General features: G+C 46.3%; 1 protein-coding gene across 3 annotated transcripts in view; it reads left to right on the top strand.

The window, feature by feature from the left end:
- The window catches only part of SH3KBP1 (SH3 domain containing kinase binding protein 1), a 203,010-nt gene that overhangs the window by 25,006 nt on the left and 151,435 nt on the right, over positions 1 to 26,569 (top strand). For 2 of the 3 annotated variants that reach the window (XM_068144748.1, XM_068144749.1), the window contains exon 2: positions 1,558 to 1,715. In XM_068144748.1, the coding sequence (XP_068000849.1) occupies positions 1,558 to 1,715 (158 nt within the window). Of the gene's footprint in view, positions 1 to 1,557; positions 1,716 to 26,569 lie in introns of those variants that run through there. The other variant, XM_068144750.1, reaches the window with a different exon arrangement.

Below are 26,569 nucleotides of genomic sequence, written 5' to 3'. Positions count from 1 at the left end.
GTCTGGTGTGTGTCTGAAAGTCAGAACATTCTTAGCTGTGACTTTCAGGTTGTGGGGGAGGGTGATGTTCAGTATTGTGACCCTGTGACATTTTGAGGGTGGAAAGTAATAACTTTTGTTTTCTGCTGGTTTAATTCAACTCATTCTGCAAGGCTTCATATTTAAGCAGCACCTGTTTGCTGTCTGGGGTGTCCTGGTTAACTTTGCAAGCTGTGTGGCGTGTTTGCAGGCCAGATCTCGCAGGGTTCATGCAGCAGTTGTTTGTGCTTGTCGCCAGTTCTCACTTTGCTGTCTATATGGTTGAAGTGCAAAACGTTTGGTGGAACACACTGGGGCATTGGTTTCCACTGAAGAAAAGAGAAGTAAGGTGTTACACATATGGCTATCCTGGATCTTGCCAGTCTGGCTCCTCCTAGTAGATCACAGGATGTTAGAGGTTGGAAGAGACTTCTGGAGATCATCAAGTCCAGCACCCCTGCCAGAGCAGGACCATAGAATCCAGGTGGGTCTTGAAAGTCTCCAGAGTAGGAGACTCTACAACCTCTCTGGGCAGCCTGCTCCAGTGCTCTGTGACCCTCACAGTGAAGAAGTTCTTCCTCGTGTTGAGGTGGAACCTCCTGTGCTAAAGTGTCTATCCATTGTCCCTTGTCCTATCCCAGGGTGCAACTGAGCAGAGCCTGTCCCCTCCCTCTTAGCCCCCAGCCCTCAGATATTTATAGACATTTATTAAATCCCCTCTCAGTCTTCTCTTCTCCAGACTGTTTTTGGTTTTCTGAAGGAATTTTTCTGTCTTTCTGACAATGCCACAGGCTTGGGCAGAGTGGCTGGAAAGCAGCCTGGTGGAAATGGATCTTATCCAATGGATAGCCAGGAGGACAATTAGAGGACTTGAGCATCTCCCCTGTGAAAAGAGACTGAGAGCCCTGGGGCTGTTTAGTCTGGAGAAGAGAAGGCTGAGAGGGGATCTGATCAATGCCTATCAATATCTGAGGGCTGGGTGGCAAGCGAAGGGGGCCAAGCTTTTTTTGGTGGTGCACAGTAATAAGCCAAGAAACAATGAACACAAACTTGAACATGAGAAGAAACTTCTTGACAATGAGGGTGCCAGAGGCCTGGAGCAGGCTGCATAGAGAGGTTGTGGAGTCTCCTTTTCTGGATACTTTGCCAACGCACCTGGATGCATTCCTGTGCAGACTACCCTGGGTGATACTGCTTTAGCTGGGGGGTTGGACTGGAGGATCTCTGGAAGTCCCTTCCAACCTTTAATGTTCTCTGATAATGGGGTTTCTCTTCCAAGCAGATATGTTAATCATAGAATCATAGAATATTCTGTGTTTCTTACTCATAATGGACATTCTTGTGTAGTTCTTTGTTCTTTGACCCTTCTGGTAGCAGTTACCCCCAAAATGTTGCCTATTTGATGTGCTCTCTGGGTGAAGCTGAATATATTACTTTCACTGGGGATATGCAGTTGTGTTGATGTCTTTTTATTCTTTTCAAAGGCCTGAAAACTTAAATGTGGTCACTAATTGTTGATTTGTCTGTTTCCTTTTGCAGTGGAGGCGATAGTGGAGTTTGACTACAAAGCTCAACATGATGATGAGCTGACAATCACTGTAGGTGACATCATCACCAATATCAAGAAAGATGATGGAGGCTGGTGGGAAGGACAGCTCAAAGGCAGAAGAGGTTTGTTCCCTGACAACTTTGTAAGAGTGAGTACAAAGTGAAACTGTTCTTGTGTTGTGTGTACATGTTTTGTGTACTGTGCTGTTCAGCCTAAATATCAGCTTTTGTACCTTAATAGTTCTAACCCATTCTATGTTGTGCTGCAATGTTGTTTGGAGGCTGTGTTGCCAAAAATGGAGATTACTTTCTTTGCATGGACAGTGTAGTTTTGATTTCTGAAAAGAAATGGAGCTACCCCCCCAGCATTTCCCTGCTGGTCAATGGTTCTGTTTGACTGTGTGATCTAGGAGCCTAACCCTATATTTCTGTGCTGCTCAGTGGTTCTGTTTGACTGTGTGACCTAGGAGCCTGCCCCTACATTTCTCTGCTGCTCAGTGGTTCTGTTTGACTGTGTGACCTAGGAGCCTGCCCCTACATTTCTCTGCTGCTCAGTGGTTCTGTTTTGATTGTGTGACCTAGGAACAAAGTGATTATTCTTGAACAATTTCTGTGTCATGGCATTTGCAATATTTTCTCACCTTTGTCACTGCTGCTCCTTCTCTGGTTTTATAGTAGCTTTTTGTGAATACTTACTCCTGGCTAAACTAGTGGAGAATAATAATAATAATAAATAAATAAATAATTATTTTGTATTTCCTGTGATGGACTAAGTAACTGACAGGGGTTTAAGGAAAGCCATTTCCAAGTTTCAGAAGTATTTTATCTTTTTATTGGCCATCTCTGTGTGCCTACATATGTCTTCACATTTGAGACTAGCTATTAGTACCTCTGAGCCTCCTTGATTTGTCATTGCAGACCCTGGCTGTTGGTTTCTATAAACCTCTGCAAACTTGGCTCTCTGCTGTGGAAAAGAGAGCAAGAACTACAATAAATCACATAAGTAGGTTTTATGTTAATCTGTTGCTACAGCTTTAGAGGATCTCTGGGAGTTTCCTTTTTCCTCCTCCTTCATACTCTGTGAGCCTGTTGTGTGTTCAGATGTTCACATAATGAAGTGATACAATTTTACTTCAGTAGTGCTGTGTGGATGAAGGTAATTTGGGGAAATGCATTGGTGGCAAATTTATGGAGCCTGAGCCTGACCAGGGAGCAGGTCATGGCAGCCTCAGGTGTTCCTGTGGGAACAAATATGCATCCTAATCCTTGTTTTTGTCATTGCTAAGAAGAAAGAAGAACAGCTCTGTGTCAGGCAGCAGCAATGATTAAGAGGCACTAACAGCTTCAAAGGGAAGAGAGTGGAGAAGGGAAATGGCTGCTCTGATTCTTGTTAACCTCTGAAAATCCACACTTTGGGAGAAGGGGAAGAAACTATTTTGGGACACATTGTGTATTGATAATATTTTTCTGCTTGAACTCTGAACTGGGGAGTTCTGTGGGACAAAAGCAGATTTACTCCGAGGTTTCTCCTGGCTGATAATTGAAATCTGCTGCTGCTTTTAGGAGGTGTTGCATTTATTGTTCTTAATAAATGTAACCTGTGAATTGGTTGTGAAAATAGGATCAGCTAAGTATAAAGGTTTGCAAATTCTCCCCCTTGGTACCTAATCTTTAAGGCCTCTTCTTTGCAAAATGACTTCAAACTGTGGCATCCTATCTCATAATGGAAAGAGAAGCAGCTTTTTCTCCATAGAAAATTAGACAACAACCAGAAATGCTTTGGAATTTGTTCTCATAAAATACCTCAGCGTGCTCTTTGCCCCTGTTTTGAATTTGAGTTCTCAAGAAACATCTATAACTGCTCTTTGCCCCTGCCCCCCTTTGACCAAAAAACAATTTGACATCCAGGGCTGTTCTCTAACAAGTACAAAAATTATTCTTCCTCACTCTCATCTTGAACAAGTCAAATATGTTTCTTACAGCTGAGCATCCCCTCTCTAATCCAGCTAATGTGTAGTGGGAGATAGGGACTTCCTAAAAGTATAACTGGTTTGTGAATATCTTGAGTGAAAACCTTTTTTTTTCTTGTGTAAACCTATTTGTGAGAGCTATGGACAAACATGAGAGTAATCCCATCAGAAAACTTGTTGACTGTAATCATTCTGCCCACTAAGATTATCAGTAATTGTGAACTTTCAGTGTTGGCATTTTTATTCTAACAAACACATGCAGAGTGGAGGTCACTGGCAGTGAGTTAATGCCTCATTGCTAATCAGCAAGGTAATTGAGAAGCAGGCAAAATGGAATGAGTGGTGGAGTTGGATTCAGCTCCAAATTCCTATTGCTTATCAGAATTGGTTGCAAGAGGAGTTACTTGAGAAAGTTATTCAGAGGTAAAAATCACTAATGAAATTCTTGAGGTACCTTGCATTCCACCTCCAAGTGGAGGGAATAATTTCTTATGGAAAACACTTCTTTTCTATCTGTGATGTGATTTTTTTTTTTTCTCTTGAATGAATTCATTGCAACATGCCAAACAAACTGTTGGGGTTTGCAAAAATTGAATGTTTGGGCAACGTGCACTTGCAGCCCAGAAGGCAGCTGTGTGCTGGGCTGCATCAAAAGCAGTGAGCAGCAGGATGAGGGAGGGGATTCTGGCCCTCTGCTCTGGGAGACCACACCTGGAACACTGTGTCCCGTTTGGGTGCCCCCAGACTAAGAGGGCCATACAGCTGTTGGGGTGGGTACAGAGGAGGGCCACAAAGAGATTATCAGAGGGCTGAAGAACCTTCCTGTGGTGACAGGCTGAGAGGTTTGGGGCTGTTCAGCCTGGAGAAGAAAAGGCTCTGGGGAGACCTAAGAGCAGCCTTCTAGTGCCTGAAGGGAGCTACAAGAAAGCTGGGAAGGGACATTTGACAAGGGCTTGTAGTATTAGGATGAGAGGAAATGGATTGAAGCTTGAGGAGGGCGGATTTAGACTGGAGATTGGGAAGAACTTCTGTGGAGTGAGGGTGGTGAGATACTGGAACAGGTTGCTTATGGAGATCATGCATGCCTCTTCCCTGGAGGTGTTCAAGGCCAGGCTGGATGGGGACTTGAGCAACCTGGGCTACTGGAAGTTGTCCCTGCCCATGGCAGGGGGTTGGAATTAGATGATCTTCAAGGTCACTTCCAAGCAAACCCATTCTATGAATTCTGCACATTGTCCACAACAACCCCATGCAGAGCTACAGGCTGGGGTCAGAGTGGCTGGAGAGCAGCCAGGCAGAGAGGTACCTGGGGGTACTGGTCGATGGCAGGCTGAACATGAGCCTGCAGTGTGCCCAGGCAGCCAAGAGGGCCAATGGCTTGCTGGCCTGCATCAGGAACAGTGTGGCCAGCAGGAGCAGGGAGGTCATTCTGCCCTTGTACGCTGCACTGGTTAGGCCACACCTCGAGTCCTGTGTCCAGTTCTGGGCCCCTCAGTTTAGGAAGGATGTTGACTTGCTGGAACGAGTCCAGAGAAGGGCAACAAAGTTGGTGAGGGGTTTGGAACACAAGCCCTATGAGGAGAGGCTGAGGGAGCTGGGGTTGCTTAGCCTGGAGAAGAGGAGACTCGGGGAGACTTTATTGCTCTCTACAACTACCTGAAGGGAGGTTGTAGACAGGCAGAGGTTGGTCTCTTCTCCCAGGCAGCCAGCACCAGAACAAGAGGACACAGTCTCAAGCTGCGCCAGGGGAGATTTAGGTTGGATTTTAGGACGAAGTTCTATACAGAGAGTGATTGCTCATTGGAATGGGCTGCCCAGGGAGGTGGTGGAGTCACCATCATTGGAGGTGTTCAGGAGGAGACTTGCTGGGGTGCTTGGTGCCATGGGTTAGCTGTTTGGGTGGGTTGGATTGGTTGATGGGTTGGACACGATGATCTTGAAGGTCTCTTCCAACCTGGTTTATTCTATTCTAATGTGAGAATTGAAAAAGCTGAATTAGCACAGTAGAGAGGTCTTTGTTAACATTTCTGCATAGATTCTGGAAGTGCAGTTTGAAGAGAAAAAAGTTTGGAGGAAAAGATGTAGAAATCAAAAATGGAAAAAAAATATAGGGCATTGCAGTATATTGGAATGTTCATGAAAAGACATCAATAATATAAAGTGTTAGAAAAGAAAATTTAAAAGGCAATTTTCAAGGGAGTACCAGATTGTGAGTGTTGAAAAGACATGAAGCTGCCCATGGCAAAAGTAACTTTTATGTTTCCTGGAGTTAATGCAGTTTAGGAGACCAGTGAAGAGGAGTTGTCTAAAGGCAGATTTAAGAAAGGAGTAGGAAAGGGGAGGCAGCAGAGGGATCTTGACAGGCTGGAGAGGTGAGCCCATGACAACCTCATGAGGTTCAACAAGACCAAGGGCAAGGTCCTGCAGCTGGGTCAGGGCAATCCCAGGCACCGATACAGGCTGGGCAGGGACTGGCTGGAGAGCAGCCCTGAAGAAAAGGACCTGGGGGTGCTGGTGGATGAGAAGCTCAACCGGAGCCAGCAGTGAGCACTTGCAGCCCAGAAAGCCAGTCACATCCTGGGCTGCAGCTAGAGAAGTGTGGCCAGCAGGTTGAGGAAGGTGATTCACCCCCTCTACTCCGCTCTGGTGAGACTCCACCTGGAGCACTGTGTCCACTTCTGGAGCCTCTGTTACAGGAAGGATCTGGAGGTGCTGGAAGGTCTCCAGAGATGGCCCATGAGGTTGAGCAGGGGGCTGAAACTCCTCTGCTATGAAAAGAGACTGAGGGAGTTGGGGCTGTTCCGTCTGGAGAAGAGAAGGCTCTGAAGAGACCTTCTTGTGGCCTTCCAGTATCTGAAGGGGACCTACAGGAAAGCTGGGGAGGGACTTTTGGGCGTGTCAGGGAGCGATAGGACCTGGGGGGAATGGAAAAAAAAATACAAATGGGTAGACTGAGATTGGATGTTAGGAAGAAGTTGTTCCCCATGAGGGTGGTGAGAGCCTGGCACAGGTTGCCCAGGGAGATGGTGGAAGCCTCCTACCTGGAGGCTTTTGCAGCCAAGCTGTATGTGGCTGTGAGCAACCTGCTGTAGTGTGAGGTGTCCCTGGCCATGGCAGGGGGGTTGGAACTGGATGATCCTTGAGGTCCCTTCCAACCCTGACAATTCTATAATTCTATGAATCTAAAGATACCTGTGTAGTACATATGCAGTTATATTTTCAGGGGACTTCCACTGTCAAGTTGTATCAGAGTTCCTTCCTGTACTTGAATCTGTGGTAAATGTTATGTATTTTTTTTACATACAGACACACACCTCACAGATTCAAACTCTTCTTATGCTCTGCAATTCAGTATTCCAGGTGTAAGAGAAAAGGTGTTTGAAGTTTTATTTACTCTTTTTGTTTTCACTGCCTCTTAGTCTGCAGCTGTGGTTACTTGGAATATTTTGTGGGAGAAGTTTATCTAAATGTCTTGCTTCCTCTTAAAGCTCAAATGAAACCTGTCAGCCTTTGGAGATAGCTGCTTTTGATAGAGATACTGGTGCTGAAATTACCATAAGAAATGTATAAATCAGGTATCTTCTGGTTGTCTTTTTCTGTTTGCTTTTAATATCTTAGCTAGAGAAACAGAAACAGGAATAGAGAATTAGGTGCTGTGCCTGGTTGTCTGCTTTGCTCCTTAATTGCATAGCTGAAAAAGAGGAGGAAGCAGGTGTGATTGCAGTGTTGTACACACAAATTTATGTCCGTGTGTAACTTCAAACACTTCAGCTAGAAATCCAAAAGTCTTACTTTTCTAACCAGAAAATGAAGTAAATGTGGATGCTGTGTAGTATATCAGGTACTTTATTCCTTTTTTTAATGCCATTAGGAGACAGCCAGGAGAGGTTTGGATTATTTATTTCTTTTCTGGTGTCATTTTAATAAATTCCTTCTCTAACCATGGTCTAGAATGTAAAACGGTGTTTGTAAGTATGACAGCATCTGACACCCTTAGATTTTGCTGATAGCTGGTGAAGAAGTAGAAGGCAGGAAGCTGTGGTGCAGAGGCAGTTTGAAGTTACAAAGGCAGTTTGAAGCGGGATTGGGTAGCGTTGCACTGGTAAACTGAATTTGCTGCCTCTGACAGCCTCAGGACTTGTCTGTACTCAGGGGACTTGCCAATATTGCCAGCAGAATTGGGGAGCTACATTTACTTTAAAGTTACCTAGAATCATAGAATGGCTTAAGTGGAAGGGACCCCCAAAGGTCATCCAGTCCAACCCCCCTGCAGTCAGCAGGGACATCTTCCACTAGAGCAGCTTGCTCACAGCCTTCTCCAGCCTCACCTTGAACAGCTCCAGCCATGGAGCCTCAACCACCTCCCTGGGCAACCTATTGCAGTGTTGCAGCAGCCTCCTAGTGCAGAACTTGTTCCAAACAGCCAATCTCAATCTGCTTTTCTCTAATTCCAAACTAGTGCCCCTGGTCCTGCCCCTGCAGGCCTTTGCAAACAGTCCCTCTGCAGCTTTCTTGTAGCCCCTTCAGGTACTGGAAGGCTGCTCTTAGGTCTGCCTGGAGACTTCTCTTCTCCAGGCTGAACACCTTCAGCTCCCTCAGCCTGTCCTTGTAACAAAGGTGCTCCAGCCCCCTGATCACTTTCTGGCCCTTCCTCTGGACCTGTTCCCTCAGGTCCATGTCCTTCCTGTGTTGAGGGCTCCAGAGCTGGATGCAGTACTCCAGGTGAGGTCTCCCTAGAGCAGAGCAAAGTGGAGGAACCATCTCTCTCAGCCTGCTGGTCATGCTGCTTTTGATGCAGTCCAGGCTGCCATTGGCCTTCTGGGCTGCAAGTGCACACTGTTGGCTCACGTAGACTTGGTGCACTGGTAGTTATAGTTGAAATTGTGGTGTGTAAGTTGTTGTTTAGAACCCATGAAACAGAACAGTGGATTTCTGTAATTGTGCTGCTGTTTCAGGTCAGAACAGCAACCTGGATTTCCTGTTGCACAACTGAACATAATCTTTAAATGGTACAGATTAGTTGTAGGATGTGAGGAATGTTCATGCTGAATCATAGGTATGCAGTGGTGATCCTTATCTGTTGCTTGTAATTTAATTGTCTTCTCTGTATGTTTTGTTTTTCATCTTCACAGCCAGCCAGAGGTTGCAGGAGATTGAGTGAAACACAGGGTGATTCCTTGCTGGAAGCCTTCTGCTTGTTACACACCCTACACACCCTACCCATCCCTGTTAGTGCTTTCCTAAGACCAGGCCTGTGCACGTGCAGGGGCCCTTTACAGCTGTAATTTGGGTCCTTGGAGGCAAAAGACATCATTCCGTGTGTCCCAGAATACTTTGATTCCTGCAGTACTTTCTGCTGCCCCAGCACTCCAAGTGCTGCTGGGTACCACTCTGTTGTCCTTCCCTCTGCTTTGCCACAGTGCGATGACCACCTTTCCTTTGGAGCTTTAGGGACATGGTTTAGTGTTGACCCTTTAGTGCTGGGTTGAAGATTGGACTGGATGATCTTGAAGGTCTTTTCCAATTGAGTGTATTTTGTGATTTCATAAGTTTGTAACTTGGGGAAGGACTGCTTGGAGTGAGAGGACAAGAGACAATGGTTTCAGGCTGGAGCAGGGGAGATTTAGGCCGCACCTCAAGTCCTGTGTCCAGTTCTGGGCCCCTCAGTTTAGGAAGGAGGTTGACTTGCTGGAACGAGTCCAGAGAAGGGCAACAAAGTTGGTGAGGGGTTTGGAACACAAGCCCTATGAGGAAAGACTGAGGGAGCTGGGGTTGCTGAGCCTGGAGAGGAGGAGACTCAGGGGTGACTTTATTGCTCTCTACAACTGCCTGAAGGGAGGTTGTAGCTAGGCAGATGTTGGTCTCTTCTCCCAGGCAGCCAGCACCAGAACAAGAGGACACAGTCTCAGGCTGTGCCAGGGGAGGTTTAGGTTGGATTTTAGGAGGAAGTTCTATACAGAGAGAGTGATTGCCCATTGGAATGTGCTGCCCAGGGAGGTGGTGGAGTCACCATCATTGGAGGTGTTCAGGAGGAGACTTGATGGGGTGCTTGGTGCCATGGGTTAGTTGTTTAGGTGGGTTGGATTGGTTGATGGGTTGGACACGATGATCTTGAAGGTCTCTTCCAACCTCGTTTATTTATTATTATTATTATTTAGGTCGGGCATAAGAAGTTATTTACAGTGAGTTTGACCAAATACTGGAACAGGCTGCCTAGGGATTTGAATGACCCTGGAAACACCCAGGATCAGGCTGGATGTGTCTCTGTGCAGCCTCACATAGTTGGAGGTGTCCCTGGTGACTGCAGGGCGGTTGGACAAGATGACTTTTGGAGGTCCCTTCCAACTCAATGCAATCTGTGAAACTGTATTGCCTTCACTGTTTCCCTGACTGCCCCGGCCCCTATTACTTGAGTGACTTCTGTGCCTAAGTATCCAGATCTGAGAGGTGGGGTCTGCCGAGGCACTGAGGCAGTTGCAGACTAGGGAGAGCAGTATTATTTTTGCCTGTACCTGAAAAGATAACTTGCTTTATGGCTCAGGTGAATTATTAGTTTGGTTTGGGGTTGTTTTTTCATTTGTTTGGGTGTTTTTCACTCATATTCATGGCAGGAATTTGCAATACAATTAGTGAACTTTTTTGTTAGACATGTTTTTTTTAGGAAGTGTTTTGGGTAATGGGTTTAGTGGTGGGCTTGGAAGAGTTGGACTTGATAATCCTAAAGGTCTTTTCTAAGCTAAATTACTGTGTGATTCTCTCCTAACTGTAATATCACCTTGGGAAATGAAAGCTAGGAGTAGTAGTTTCTCATACTGAGTTCTGGGTATGGCCAGAAACTTCTTGTCTTTCAAGTAGGGTTCATCATGTGAAAGTGTTGTGTCTGAGCTTTTGACTTCTGCCAACAGTAATCAAGATTGTGTGGGGAGTAGCATCACTGATGTGCTATTTATTAGTGCTGCTGTTACTACTCTTACAATGGTGCAAGCAAAACTAGTAAAATAAAGTCTGTCTCCCTCTCTCAGCTCATCTTCCCCACAAACTTGCTCCACCGAGATGGTCAGTATTCTGGCTTGGCAGTGGTCACTTTTCTAAGGGAACTGAGCACAGAGCAGCAGCAGCAGCACTCAGGGCCATCCTGGATGCCCAAGGCATTCCCAACTCTTTGATTACAAATAATGTCACACCTCAACCTGTTTGGCTGGCTTCAGAGGAGATGGGTGAGCTCCCAGTGAGGCACCTGGAAGCGATGTGAGATTCCCTGGCAGCAGCAGAAGCTCTTCCCCACTCAGTGTTGCGGACAACTGGTGACATTCTCAGCTGGATGGGAAGGGTGCTGTGCTCACTGCAGTCAGCAGAATGGATCCTGTATGTTTTGTCATGGGAGCAAGCATGGTGTTGGCTGTCCTGTGGTGATGAGTTTGTTGGATGTGTTTTGGTGGCAGGCTTTGAGTGAGGGATTGCTTGGAGTGGTGTGGGAGTGTGGAATCTGAGGAAAGAAGGCTTGCTGTTTGGGGCTGTCAGCTCTTGACTGTTTTGTGGGCAACAGCAGGTGAATATTTTATGAACTATACAGAGGTAAGAGGGGTTTTGAGGAGGAGGAGGAGAACCTAGTCAGGGATTGAAAGAAGGGCTGAATGTACTGCCCAGTAGTTAGGGTTTCAAAGAGAAAACTTCTTTGGAACTCAAAGCAGCTTCAGCTTCTTAAGAACTTATTTATTATTGTCTGGAGCTGTGTGTTACACAGAAAGTCAGTATGGGTTTGGCAATAGCCACTTAAGGTAGTTTCCATAAGGATTTATAGGCTTGGCAGGATTTGATGGCTAATGATGTTTCTCCAACCTGATCCTAAAAGGTTGGGAGCCAAAGCAAAGAAGTGCTGACCTTATACTTTCCCCGAAGTTTGTGTTTGGTTATTTATTTCTCTTGGTGGGTTTGGTTTGGGTTTTCTGGTCATTGCTGGGGTTTTGTTTGTTTGCTATTTGTTGTTATTCTTGTTCTCCCCCACCGGAAACTTTATGCTTTTATATTTGGGTCTTGTTTTCACACTTGTTCTGGCAATTGTTTCACTGTTGGAGCATGCTGCTGTGATAAATTCATCTCTGTAGGTAAATCCCTTAGAGGTGCTTAGCAGCATTTACACATAAATGTACTGCAAAGCATACTTTACAGTTCTGGATTTGCAGACTACAGCTGTGTGTCTGATTTTTTTTCCCCAACAGGACCAAAAAACCTTGTTAGCATTCTTAAAACAATAACAGAAAGCAAAATCTCCTAGAAACTGCTTTGCAGTTCAGTCCCACTGTGATTTGAAGCTAGCTTGAGAACACCTGGTGGTAATTCCACCTTTCTTGCAATATAATTATGAAGTCCTGAGATGGATTCCCTCAACTTTAGGACACATTATCTGATTTTGGTATTTTTAATGTTTGGTTGGGGGGGAGGAAGGTATGAGAGAAACACTATTTTGGATGCCTGTAGTATGACTACAGCATTTAATCATAATTGTGAAGGGTTGTGGCTTGCATTGAAGCTAATTCTGCCAACTGTTCCATTTGTGCTAAGAGAGTGATCCAACCTGTATCCAGACTACATCTACTGACTGGCTTTCAGTTTGTATTCCTTAAATGTTAAGTAATATTAACAGAAAATAAGAATGAAGGTTAAGAACAAGAGGGACATGTAGGAAAAAGAAAGCTAGCAGAGATTGTAAGACTTAATTGTTCTAACTGGTGGTGCTAACATGATTTAGTGATTCTGTTTACTTCTGAATAGTCTGAGGATGATTGAGGAGCTGGAACATCTCTGCTGTAAGGATAGGCTGAAGGAGCTGGCGTTGTTCAGCCTGGAGAAGAGAAGGCTCCAGGGAGATGAAGTGGGCTACAAGAAGGCTGCAGAGGGACTGTTTGCAAAGGCCTGCAATGGTAGGGTGAGGGGCAATGGTTTGAATTTAGAGAAGTGATTCAGACTGGATGTTAGGAACAGCTTTTGTATCATGAGGGTGGTGGAACACTGCAAGAGGTTCCCCAGGGAGGTAGTTGAGGCACCATCCCTGGAGCTCTTCACAGTCAGGCTGGATAAGTGCTGAGCAACCTGATCTAGTGGAGGATGTCCGTGCTGACTGCAGGGGGTTGGTCTGGATGACCTTCCAACCCAAACCATTTTATGATGATTAGAGAAAGTGGTAATGACTTCTGCTTTTCTTTTTATTTGGGTTTGGTGGGGTTTTTTTGGTTTGTCTTTTAATGACTGAGAGTTTTGAGTGAAATATACCACAAGTGTTTGGGGACTGCACAAGGTGTTGAGTGTCTCTCTCTGCTGCTTGGCAAAACCTTTGCTGCGTGATGCACCCTGTGAAGGATTAATTTGGTACTTGCTCTACCAGAGAGCTGGCATTCACATTCCCAGAGGCTGTAGCCTGGTATTATCAAAAGCCCTGATTCCAAACACCCTTCCAACAGAAACTGCCTCTGAAACTGCTTTCGTAACTCTGAGGCTTGCTTATGGTTCTAAGTTATTGCCATTGTTTTGGCTGATTCATCATACCCAGCTTAGCTAAATCTTGGTTTCTGTTTCAAACATGCTTATATGAGTTTAGGGGGTCTCATGTATTTGCTAGTATATGCTTATTAATTGATAGCACAAAGCAAATTAAACTCTTCATCCTTTTGGGTGAAAATAGTTCTCTTCCTAATTGAAGCCAAGAGCATTGTGTCATCCAGCTTTCCTTTTGCCACCTGAGTTTTACCATCTTTACTGGTGCTTGAAGGCTGCTTTTGGGTTTGGTTCCTCTCCCCAGCCTTCCTTATGCTGCCCCCAGGACCCTGCCAGCATATGACCAAACTGCCCATCTTGCTGCTTGTTGCTGTCATGTCTGCGTTATGAGACCCTGATCCTTTACAGATCTGGTTCAGCCACTGTCATAGCTCTCGCCAAATCATGGGCCCAATGGATGCCCAATAGCCTCAGACAGAAGATAAGATGCAACTCTAAGTGTTTTGTTTATTCATAGAGTGGTTTAGGTGAGAGGGAGTGTCTCACTCTCACTCTAAAGAATTCTTCCTAATCTCCAGTCTAAATCTGCCTTCCTCAGGCTTCAATCCATTCCCTCTCATCCTAGCCCTGCAAGCCCTTGTAAAAAGTCCTTTCCTGGCTTTCTTGTAGCTCCCTCCAGGTACTGGAAGGCTGCTCTAAGTTCTCCCCAGAGCTTTCCCTTCTCCAGGCTGAACATCCCCAGCTCCCTCAGCCTGTGCTCCATCCCCCTGATCATCTTTTGGCCCTCTTCTGGATCTACTCCAGCCATCTTTTCTGTGTTGGGGACTCCAGAGCTGGATGCAGTACTCCAGGTGAGGTCTCACCAGAGCAGAGTGAAGTGGCACAATCATCTCTCTCAGCCTGCTGGCCATGCTGCTTTTGATGCAGCCCAGGCTGCCATTGGCCTTTTGGGCTTCAAGTGCACACTGTTGGTTCCTGTTCATCTTCTCATCCACCAGCACCCCCAAGTCCTTTTCTTCAGGGCTGCTCTCCGTCTCATCACCCCCCCAGCCTGGACTGATACCACAACCTAGGTGCAGCACCTTGCACTCTGCCTTGTTGAACCTCTTGAGATTCTCCTCAGCCTCCCTTTTGAAACCTTCTTCACTGAACAGGTGAGGGCAGATCCTTTACAAACTGTTGTACAGAAATAAATTCCTTATAGAAGCAGTTCACAGAAGTTGCTAGAATGACTTGGACGATACAATAACTTCCATGCACCAGTTCTGGCAGGAATGAGCACTGCTTTTTCGTCGTCTTTAACTGCTCTGTGCAGAAGAATTGTTCTGTGTAGAAAAACTTCCCAGTTTCTGTTTTGTCAACCCAGATGTTTTTAGTAGGTAGGTGGAACTTCTGCAGCCTCTCAGACAGTGTGCAAGTTTTGCAGAACATGTAGACAAACTGTCTGGTAGACGTCAGAGGAAAAAATTGAGTGAGTGGAGGGAGAGGAATGTCTCATTAAACTGTAAACTAAAGCCTCTTGTTAAAAATAGACTCCCTTTAATTAATTTGATTTCAAAATGCTTTCATCAATGCCTCAGTGTGCATGTAGCAGAGGTGTGCATAGTATGTAGAAATAGATGCTAGGAAAAACAACAGAACTAAAGAAGTTGTGGTATCAGAACTGATTTTTAAAGGGGCTTTTATTTTACAGAAGAGAGAAAGAAGAAAGGGAAATTTATTCATTAAACCTTTTTTCCCCTCCACTTAACTGTTGTATAATGTTGATCTTTTATGTCTGGCACAGTTTTAACAAGAAGTAGAATGTGTGTTACTCATCTTTCTGAACCTTGGTGACACTTGCAGTGATGCTTTGGAATAATGACCCCATTTTTATCTTTTCTGTGCTGGCATTTTCACCTTTTTGTGGTTTCCTTAGGGAGGATCCAGGAGTTCAGAAAAAGATAATTTCTGTTTGGTGTCTTTACAGTGAGTGTAATCTCCTTCCCAGTACTTTGATTTTTAAGGTTCATGTGTTTCCATTAGAAACTTTTTCTTTCCATTCCTCCACCCAGCAGTTTCTCTATGAGTTTTATTTGCTCATGCAGCTGAAACTGGGTGTACAAGTTAGAGGCTTGAAGGACTCCTTTGGGTTTGAAGAACTCCTTCAGGGCTTCCTTACTCAAGCCTGGAGTTACTTACAATGTGTTAATAACCTGCCTCGCCAGTCTCCCATAGAAATGGGGAGATTGAGATTGGATGTTAGGAAGAAGCTCTTCCCCATGAGGGTGGTGAGACACTGGCACAGGTTGCCCAGGGAGGTGGTGGAAGCCTCCTGCCTGGAGGTTTTTGCAGCCAGACTGGATGTGGCTGTGAGCAACCTGCTGTAGTGTGAGGTGTCCCTGCCCATGGCAGGGGGGTTAGAACTGGATGCTCCTTGAGGTCCCTTCCAACCCTAACAATTCTGTGATTGTGGTGTTAGAAAAATTGTCTAGGATCTCAGACTTGGTATCCTCTCATCAGATCTGGCCACTCTCACCAGAATGAAAGCTAAATACTGGCTAGGGACAATTATTTTTAGATAAGGCAAATTAATATTAGCTGCTGTGGTGGTTTGGCTCTGGCCTGGAGGCCAGATACCCACCAAGCCGCTCTATCACTCCCCCTCTTAAGTGAACAGGGGAAGAAGGGAAAAAAAAAATATAACAGAAGCCGGGGATAAGATAGGAGCAATTTAATAACACTAATAAGCAAACAGCAAATAGACCGCGCGGAAGCAAAGAAAGCAGAGAGAGAGATGTTAATCTCTACTTCCCATCAGCAGGACGGTGGTCAGTCTCGGGAAGCAGGGCTCTCTAAGCTTGGTGGTTCCTTGGGAGGATAAACGCCATGGACGAATCCCCCAAACACTTCCTTCTTTCACATCCTTCTTATACCTGAGCTGACGTCAGATGGTATGGAATACCTCTTTGGCCAGTCTGAGTCAGCTGGCTCAGTTGTGTCCCCTCCCAAGATCCTGCCCACCCCTCAATGTACTCCTGGGGCAGGGAAATGTTGAAAGGACACAGCTCGGATACTGAATTCAGCCGTAGCCAAAACACTGCTGTGTTATCAACTGCTGCTGCAAAAAAAAACCACAGCACTAAAATGATGCTGTGAGGAGAATTAACTCCACCTCAGTTCAACCCAATACAGCTGCCTGAGGGGAAAAGCAAAAGTGAAGCTCATATCATTGGAGCATGATACATAGTAGCAGGAGGAGACCTGAACTTTAAGTAGCATTATTAGTTCTGAGCAGCCATTACACTCATACCAGCATTTTAGAGAGCAGAATCATTGGGTTGGGAGGGATCTCCAAAGGTCGTCTAGTCCAACCCCCTTAGTGGAAAGTAGTAAGTTGATTCAGAGTGATTAATTACAAAGTGATTTTTCTAGGTGTGCAAAGAAGAACAAAAACTATCAGTGTAATAGTAGTAGCTGTCTGGAAAAGGTCATTTACAGTGAGAGTGGTGAAATACTGGAACAGGTTGCCCAGAGTTGTGGTTGAAGCCTTAGCCCTGGAGACATTAAAGGTCAAATCTGACGGGGCCCTGAGCAGCCTGATGTAGTTGGAGATAGTTTCATAGTTTCATTCAGGGTTGGAAGGGACCACAAGGATCATCTAGTTCCAACCCCGCTGCCATGGGCAGGGACACCCCACACTAGATCAGGCTGGACAGAGCCTCATCCAGCCTGCTCTTAAACACCCCCAGGGATGGGGCCTCAACCACCTCCCTGGACAACCCATTCCAGGGCTTCACCACTCTCATGGTGAAGAACCTCCTCCTCACATCTAGCCTGAATCTCCCCACCTCCAGCTTCATTCCATTCCCCCTAGTCCTATCACTACCTGAGATCCTGAGAAGTCCTTCCCCAGCCTTCCTGTAGGCCCCCTTCAGATACTGGAAGGCCACAATTAGGTCACCGGGGAGCCTTCTCTTCTCCAGACTGAACAGCCCCAACTCCTTCAGTCTACCCTCATAGGAGAGCTGCTCCAGCCCTCTGATCATCCTTGTGGCCCTTCTCTGGACACGTTCCAGCACCTCCACATCCCTCTTGTAATAGGGGCTCCAGAACTGGACACAGTACTCCAGGTGGGGTCTCACCAGGGCTGAGTAGAGGGGGAGGATCACCTCCCTCGACCTGCTAGCCACACTTCTCCTGATGCAGCCCAGGATCTGATTGGCTTTGCGGGCTGCAAGAGCACATTGAGAGCTCATGTTGAGCTTTTTGTCCACCAGCACCCCCAAGTCTCTCTTCTCAGGGCTGCTTTCCAGCCAGTCACTGCCCAGCCTGTATTTGTGCCTGGGATTGCCTCGACCCAGATGCAGGACCCTGCACTTGCTCTTATTGAACTTCATGAGGTTGGCTTGTGCCCACCTCCCCAGCCTGTCAAGGTCCCTCTGGATGGCCTCCCTTCCCTCCAGCGTGTCTGCTGCACCACACAGCTTGGTGTCATCAGCAAACTTGCTGAGGGTGCACTCAATGCCACTGTCCATGTCCCCCACAAAGATGTTGACTAAGACAGGTCCCAGGACTGATCCCTGAGGGACTCCGCTTGTCACTGGCCTCCACTGGGACATGGAGCCATTGACAGCCACTCTTTGGGTGCGGCCATCAAGCCAGTTCCTTATCCATCTAGTGGTCCACCCATCAAACCCATGTGTCACCAGCTTGGAGACCAGGATGTGGTGCGGGACAGTGTCGAAGGCTTTGCTCAGGTCCAGGTAAATGACATCAGTTGCTCGCCCCTCATCTATTAATTTTGTCACCTGCTCATAGAAGGCCACCAGGTTGGTCAGGCAGGATTTGCCCTTGGCAAAGCCATGCTGACTGTTCCCAATCACCTCTTCACTATTCTTTTGAGCGAGTAGTGACTCCAGGAGGATCTGCTCCATGATCTTTCCAGGCACAGAGGTGAGACTGACTGGCCTGTAGTTCCCTGGTTCCTCCTTCTTACCCTTTTTGAAGATGGGGGCAATGTTTCCCCTTTTCCAGTCTGTGGGGACTTCCCCAGATTGCCATGACTTTTGAAATATAATAGAGAGGGGTTCAGCAACCTCATCTGCCAGTTCTCTCAGTACCCGTGGGTGTATCCCGTCGGGTCCCATGGACTTGAACACTTTCAGGTTCTTCAGATGATCACGAACCTGATCTGCACTTACAATGGGCAGTTCTTCCTCCCCGTCCCTGGCTTTGACTTCCATAACATCAGGAGTGTGGCTAGAGGCCCTTGCAGTGAAGACTGAGGTAAAGAAGTTATTAAGTACCTCAGCCTTTTCCTCATCACTTGTGACCGTGTCACCATTTTCCTTTCTGAGGGGGCCCACACCTTCCCTAGTCTTCTTCTTCCCATTAATATACCTGTAAAAGTTCTTAGTGTTCCCTTTAATCTCCCTGGCTAGATTCAATTCAAACTCTGCTTTGGCTTTCCTAACCAGGACTCTTGCTGCTCGGGCAGCTTCCTTATCTCCCCCCTGTTCTAGCTGTCCTTCTCTCCACTGCCTGTAGAGTTTCCTTTTAAGTAATAGTGTGTCCAGTAGCTCCTTGCCCATCCAGGCAGGCCTCCTAGCATTCTTCCCTGCTTTTCTCTTTGTTGGTATACAGAGCTCCTGGACACAGAGGAGGTGGTCCTTGAATACTGACCAGCTGTCCTGGGTCCCTCTTCCCTCCAGGGCTTTGTCCCATGACACTTTGGCTAGCAGATCCCTGAAGCGATCAAAATCTGCACGCCTAAAGTCTAGGGTCGTGAGCTTGGAATGCTTCCTCCTGATTGCCCTGAGGATGTTAAATTCAACTGCTTCATGGTCACTGCAGCCAAGGCCGTCTATGAGCCTCACATTGCTTACCAGCCCTTCCCTGTTGGTGAGAACAAGGTCCAGCATAGCACCATTTCTTGTTGGTTCCTCCACCATTTGGAGGAGGAAGTTGTCTTCTATGCATTCCAGGAACATCCTGGATTGCTGGTGCCTTGCTGTGTTGTCCCTCCAGCAGATGTCCGGGTGGTTGAAATCACCCATGAGGACCAGGGCTTGTGACCTGGAAGCTGCTTCTATTTGCCTATGGAGGGCCTCATCTGCTTGGATCTGCTGGTCAGGTGGCCTGTAGGAGACCCCCACAGTAATATCTCCTTCCCCTGTCCTGCCTTTAATTTTAACCCATACGCTCTCAACTAGCTCATCATCCCTCCCCAGTTGGAGCTCCACTGATTCCAACTGGCTATTGACATAGAGGGCAACACCTCCTCTTCTCCTTCCCTGCCTATCCTTCCTAAAGAGTTTATACCCATCTATCCCTACATCCCAGTCGTGGGATTCATCCTCACTGCAGGGATGCTGGTCAAGATGACCTTCAGGGATCCCTTCCAACCTGGTTCATTCTGTGATTTGTTGGCACTAACAGAGCTCCTTGGGTTTTGTGATGTGAAATTGGCCACTTAAAATATTTTTCTTTCTCTTCTGATGACCGTGTGTAATCTGGTGTATGTGATCCTACTCTGGCAGGGGGGTTGGACTAGATGATCTTTTGAGGTCCCTTCCAGCCCCTGAAATTCTATGGTCTGCTTTTCAGTGAGGACTTGCACCATGGTGTAAATGTTACCTGCTGCAAAAATACATAGCATAAGTTAATACAAAGTCAGATTGTTCTTTGTAAACATCCTGGGTGGGCAACATCAGTGGAGGTAGGAGCTTGCATCTCTTTTGCTCTGCTTGTACTGTCGTGCTTTCATGGTTGTAAGAGTGTTGGTATAACAGATTGCCAGAGAGCTTCTGCTGTGAATCACCTATGCAGTGAAGCTTTGCTTCGGGGCCATCCAGTAAAACCCTGTACAGCAGGCAAAAAGGCTGTACCAGTAAAAGCTTGATCAGTCAAACCAGTTTAGCTAGTTTCATTAAGTCAGTGGTAGGGGCTGCTGCCAGGGCATTACAAATCACAACTGCTGGTCTTCCTGCTCCAGTCTGCAAGTTGACAGTGTTGTAGGAAATTCCACTTTGCTCATTTCTAGCACATACAGATATACAGCACTTGGTTGCAATGTAGTTTTCTCCTTTTTTCCTTCTTACCCTTTTGTATCTTTTTATTTTCCTTCTCTCCAAGGAATTTGCAGCTAAACCGCTTGGTTCAGTGTAGCTGCCCCTGGATACAGTTAGCCACCTGCCTCTACTTCTCATGGAAGACAGAAGAGAAGTTTAAGATTTTAATTCTGTGAGTGGAAGAAGCAGAGGGTAGAATCACAGAATGGTTTGGGTTGGAAGGGAACTCCAAAGGTCAGCCAGTGCAGCCCCCCTGCAGTCAGCAGAGACATCCTCTACTAGATCAAGTTGCTCAGAGCCTTGTTGAGCCTGATCTTGAACAGGGATGGGGCCCCAGGTACCTCCCTGGGCAACCTGTTGTGGTGTTCCAGGACCCTCATGGTGCAGAACTTGTTCCTAACATTCCAATCTAAATATCTTCTCTTATTTCAAACCATTTCCCCTCATCCCTCATAAGCAGTCCCTCTCCAACCATAGCTGGTACCCAGATTGTGAAGGGGCTGGAATAATAGCAGATGTGTAAGATGTGCAAGATCCTAGAACAGCATTTAAGATCCAAATAACATAATAAACCAGCAGCAGTAACTCCATTTTTGTATTCAACTGTTAGCAGATGAGACAGGAGTGGTTGAACAGTTTCAAGTGAAAGGGATGTCTATAGGGTATCTGAAAAGGTTCTTTGAGATGACTTCTTTAAGCTGACTCCACTATGCAAACCATCACAGGAAATGTAGCTAGGGCACCAAGTGACATCTTCAGAAAGATTCATGAAGCATTTCCTTGCTCTGCAGAAACCTGAGCTGTGCCAGCACACAGCTGGAGTGGTGTTCAGGGGTGTGTTGCCTTGCAACTCCTCTCTGCTGGGTGCACATTGTGTGCAGAGAGAAGAGCTCTGCAGCTTGTGCTGCTGGGCTGGGCTGCTTTCACTCAAGTAGCAAGCATGGTGTGACTAAGCAAAGTTTGAGGAAGCACTAAGTTTGATCAGGAAAGAAGCAGAATACAGGCTGCCCAGAGAGGTTGTGGAGTCTCCTCCTCTGGAGACTTTCAAAACCTGCCTGGCTGTGTTCCTGTGTGTCCTGCCCTAGGTGCTCCTGCTCTGTCAGGGAGGTTTGGACTGGATGGTATTTCTAGGTCACTTCCAACTCCTTTCATTCTCTGATTCTGTCTGTGACTTTTAAGGATCTGATGTGCCTTCAAATTGTAGTTTAGAGGCTTCTTGTAGCTGGTAGAATTACTGGCCTTAGCAGATTGGCTAGTAATTACCAAATATGCTTGATCATACCAATTACTCTGGCAGGGGGGGTTGGGCTGGATGATCTTTTGAAGTCCTTTCCAACCCCTAACATTCTGTGATTCTGTGACTCCTATACACATGCTGTCTGCTTTCATTTAATTCTGTGTTAAGACAGAGCAGGAATAGGCACAGCACAGACCTCATAAATTCAGGCATCTCTGAGACTGGCATTGCTCTAATATCTGACCTTCTTCTGTGGGAACCAGAGTGTCCTCTCTTGTACAGGTATTTGTTTTAACACGAAGCAGCACTGAAATAGTCCATCTTTCCTGTGATAAACACAAGGCTGTATTTTTGTTTTCTTACTACAAGCTAAATTCAAACAGCCCAGGCTGAGCGCAGGCTAGCTGGAGGTAAACCACTCTGAGCATGTTTGTTACCCAATGGGGTGGTTTCTTTTGAGCAGAAGAGGAGGAGGAGGAAGAAGAAGTGAGAAGGGGAAGAAGCAAAGACAAGGAACAGGTTGCACACAAAAAAAGACAGGTCACAAGTGTGGAGATAGTGCTCTCAGGAGTTTCTACAAATTTCCAACCCAACTTTTAGAAACTTCAGCATATCCAGAAGTACCATGCTGAAAGGTCAGGTGAACATGAACCATCAGCTCAAAACAACCCCTGTAAAACAGCCCCCAGAAGCCATCAGGCCTGGGTCACAACTTCCAGTAAGGCAGCTGGAGGACAAGAGTGCTTCAGCTATATCACAGGATGTTAGGAGTTAGAAGGGACCTCTGGAAATCATCCAGTTCAACCCCCCTGCCAGAGCAGGACCATAGAATCCAGCACAGGTTATACAGGAACACATCCAGACAGGGCTTGCACGTCTCCAGAGAAGGAGACTCCACAACTTTTCTGGGCAGCCTGTTCCAGTGCTCTGGGACCCTCACAGTGAAGAAGTTCCTCCTCATGTTGAAGTGGAACCTCCTGTGCTGGAGTTTATATCCACTGCTCCTTGTCCTATGCCAGGGTGCAACTGAGCAGAGCCTGTCCCCTCCCTCTTGACCCCCAGTCCTCAGATATTTATAAACCTTTATTAAATCCCCTCTCAGTCTTCTCTTTTCCAGACTAAACAGCCCCAGGGCTCTCAGCCTCTCCTCATCAGGCAGTGATCCAGTCTCTTCATCATCCTGCCTGCACAATGTTGTCCCTTCAAGAATGCTGCCTTGGAGACACAAATGCAGGCAAACAGTGGCTAAGACTGGCAAGATCCAAGCTGTGTCCATTTAATACTGAGGTTCAGAGCTGTTAATTCTTGGTTAGTATCTAATTAATGACTGCACTATTTAACATAGCTCGTGAGTTCCTGTAATTTTACCTCTACAATATGTAGTGATAACTCTTCGTATTTGCTTACAGTAGAACAGATCTAAGCATTCAAGAAAGGCTTTCACTCTGAATTTTAGATAGCTGCTGTAGTGGCTTCTCTGAGACCAGCATTTAACCAGTTCAGTTGATGCTGGCTGATAATCCTCTGAGCATAAAAAGTTGCTACATAAAGCTTTGTGTTTTGCAGTGCAGATAGCAAATAGCAGTTATTGCTTTGTCAACCTGGACTGCTTCCACAGTATTTGTGTAAATTCAAACATGATCTGATGCAAGGAGAAATAGAATCACAGAATCACTAAGGCTGGAAAAGTCCTTTCACATCACCAAGTCCAATAGTAACCCAACTGCCATGACCACTAAACTAGATCCTGAAGCATCACAGATACAGCTTCTTCAACACCTCCAGGCATGGTGACTCCACCACCTCTCTGGGCAGCCTGTTCCACCCCTTCACCACTCAAGCAAGTTTTTACTAATGTCCAAGCTAAACCTCCCCTGGCATAACTTCAAGCCATTGCCTCTCATTCTATTGCTGGGTACCTGGGAGAAGAGACCAAGCCCAGCCTCACTCCATCCTCCTTTCAGAGAGCTGTAGAGAGCAATAAGCTCTCCCTTCAGCCTTCTCTTCTCCACACTAAATATCCCCAGCTCCCTCAGCCTGTCTTCATATGATGCCTCCAAACCCCTCCCCAGCCTCATTGCTGTTCTCTGGACACACTCCAGCACCTCAGCGTCTGCCCTGATTAACATCTAGTTGTCTGTTTTCAGAGGCACATGTCACAGGCAAAGCCAGTTAATGACAGTGTGATTTAAATTTGAGATTGTTTTTTTTAATTTGGGGGGGGTAAAACACAAACCCATCTTGTTTGTGTGAACAGAGTGTCCCTGAAGTGATCCCATAAGTGGTGTTATCAGAGGATTTACTGTTAGCTTTGTGGGAGTTGTGGAGGAACTTCAGCTTTCGGTAAAGAAGAAAATGCTGCTTAATATGGAAATGGTTTTACCCTTTGAAGTGGAGTTGCAACAGCTGGAATGACCAACAGCTAGTCAGGGAGTGACCTGTTGAGTTCTGCTGCAACTCAAAAAGAGTGCTGTCATCAGTTTGCTGCCTTCTTGCATACCTTCTAATGAGCTGTGGAAGGAAATGTGACTGCCGTTTTTGTTTTATTATGTTTTTGAGAAGATGCTGACAAAAGCAACCAGGGTGAGGTAAAGGCTGCAGCAGCTGGTTGCAGAACCCATTTCTACATCACTTTTACAGCAATTCTGCTGAAATGGGAGGAGAAACAACTGCTGGAGTTTACTGTCACAAATAACTTCACCCAGAAGGCTTTTTACAACTCAGGGAATGCAGCATAATGCAATGAATGCTGGTAACTGGAGGTGGTAAGATTCATCACAGAGTGCTACAATCATCCCTTTGGATGAGCAGCTTCTTTTCTGTGGGAACTCTTTGAAGCTGCTTTTTGTCAAGAGCAAAGCCTTGCTCTTTTCTGTGCTACTTCATTTCTTATAAGGAAAACTGGTTTCTGTCTGCTCAGCTGGGATGCCCAACTGACTCACAAGAGCATGGCACTTCACTATGTTTATTGAAATACGGTAACCTCTCATATCAAACACCAGCACAGGTTAGGGGTTGCCCTGCTGGAAAGCAACTCCATTGGAGTCCTGGTAAATAGCAAGTTCTGCATGGGACAGCAATGTGCCGTGGTGGCCAAGAGAGCCAGTGGGATCCTGGACTGCTGCAAGAAAAGTGTGGCCAGCAGGGCTAGAGAGGTTCTTCTCCCCCTCTGCTCTGCCCTGCTGAGACCATACCTGGAATAGTGTCCAGTTTTGGGCTCCCCAGTTTGAGATACAGAGACCTGCTGGAGAGAGTCCAACAGAGAGCTGTGAGGATGGTTAAGGGACTTGAGCATTTCACCTGTAAAGAGAGACTGAGAGCCCTGGGGCTGATTAGAGTGGAGAAGAGAAAGCTGAGAGGGCGTCTGATCAATGTCTATCAATATCTGAGGGGTGGGTGTCAAGTGGAGGGGGCCAAGCTCTTTTGCACAGTAATAATGCAACAGTGGATACAAACTTGAGCATAGGTTTCAGCTCAGCATGAGGTGAAACTTCTTTACAGTGAGGGTGCCAGAGGCCTGGAGCAGGCTGCCCAGAGAGGTTGTGGAGTCTCCTACTCTGCAGACTTTGCAAACCCACCTGGATGCATTCCTGTGCAGACTGCCCTGGGTGATCCTGCTTTAGTGGGGGGGGTTGGATTGGATGATCTCTGGAGGTCCCTTCCAACCTCTGTGATTTTCTCCACAGTTTATTTCTACTTTAAAAGATTTTGAACTAAGTAATACCTTTTTTTTGGTTTGGGTTTGTTTTGGTTGGTTGGTTTTGGTTGGGAGTTTTTTTGGGTTGTTGTTTGGTTGGGTTTTGGTTTTGGGTTTTTTTGGTACCTGACATAACTCACAGAGAAAATTCTGTGCTTGCTTTTTAAAACCAGAATTAATCTGCAATAGATGAATTGAAGTTTCTAAAGCCCAAGGCAGAAGTTTAATTAGTTACTGGCATAGCTTCCACCACAGCTGTTATGCAGGAGTCACCTCAGGGAATGTTTGTCTCAATGGATTTAGTGTCTTCTGCTGCATAGATTTATCTTACCAATGTTAAAGACACGAGAGGGAATGTTAGGGAAACCCTTTTTTCATTAGTTCCAGAGATTATGCTGGAATTTTAAAGTGTATAACTGTGGTTTATAATTGCTTTTTTATTTTTCTTCTTCTTTTTTTACACTTTCTAAAAAGGGCTTTTTACAAAGGCTTGTAGTGACAGGATGAGAGAGAGAGCATGGATTGAAGCTTGAGGAGGGCAGATTTACAGTGGAAATGAGGAAGAAATTCTTTCCAGTGAGTCTGGTGAGACACTGGAACAAGTTGCCCAGGGATGTCCTGGCTGCCTCCTCCCTGGAGGTGTTCAAGGCCAGGTTGGATGAGGCCTTGAGCAACCTGGGCTGGTGGGAGGTGTCCCTGACTATGGCAGGGGGTTTGGAGCTAGATGATCTGCAAGGTCCCTTCCACCCTAACCCATTCTATCAATCTTTGCAGAGACATTAGGCATTTATTGCAGCATATGAATAAAATTGTTCTCATGTAGCAGAGCAATTGTTTGTTTTCAGAGGAAGTATCCTGGCCTGCATTAGGAACAGTGTGGCCAGCAGGAGCAGGGAGGTCATTGTGCCCCTGTACTCTGCTTTGGTTAGGCCGCACCTTGAGTACTGTGTCCAGTTCTGGGCCCCTCAGTTTAAGAAGGACATCGAAACACTTGAACGTGTCCAGAGAAGGGCAACAAGGCTGGGGAGAGGCCTTGAACACAAGCCCTATGAGGAGAGGCTGAGGGAGCTGGGATTGTTTAGCCTGGAGAAGAGGAGGCTCAGGGGTGACCTCATTGCCCTCTACAACTACCTGAAAGGTGGTTGTAGCCAGGAAGGGGTTGGTCTCTTCTCCCAGGCAACCAGCAGCAGAACAAGGGGACACAGTCTCAAGCTGTGCCAGGGGAGGTTTAGACTCGAGGTGAGGAGGAAGTTCTTCACCAAGTGAGTTGTTCATCATTGGAATGTGCTGCCCAGGGAGGTGGTGGAGTCACCATCCCTGGCGGTGTTCAAGAGGGGACTGGATGTGGCACTTGGTGCCATGGTCTAGTCATGGGGTCTGTGTTGATAGGTTGGACTCGATAATCCTCGAGGTCCTTTCCAACCTAAGTTATACTGTGATCTGTGCCTGCATGAAGCAGGGATGTAGCACAAAGCAGGAATCTGAGTTTGTGTTAGTTGTAACAGAGTAAATCTGAGACTTGTAGTTATTCTGAAAATGCTAAGAAATGTGTCTC

Source organism: Melanerpes formicivorus, unplaced genomic scaffold (genome assembly GCF_026170545.1).
Source record: "Melanerpes formicivorus ecotype bairdi unplaced genomic scaffold, bMelFor1.0.p_v2 SCAF_11, whole genome shotgun sequence".
Classification (NCBI taxonomy): Eukaryota; Metazoa; Chordata; class Aves; order Piciformes; family Picidae; genus Melanerpes; species Melanerpes formicivorus.
The sequence above is the reverse complement of the archived record's forward strand: the minus strand, read 5'-3'. Positions and strand labels throughout refer to the sequence as shown.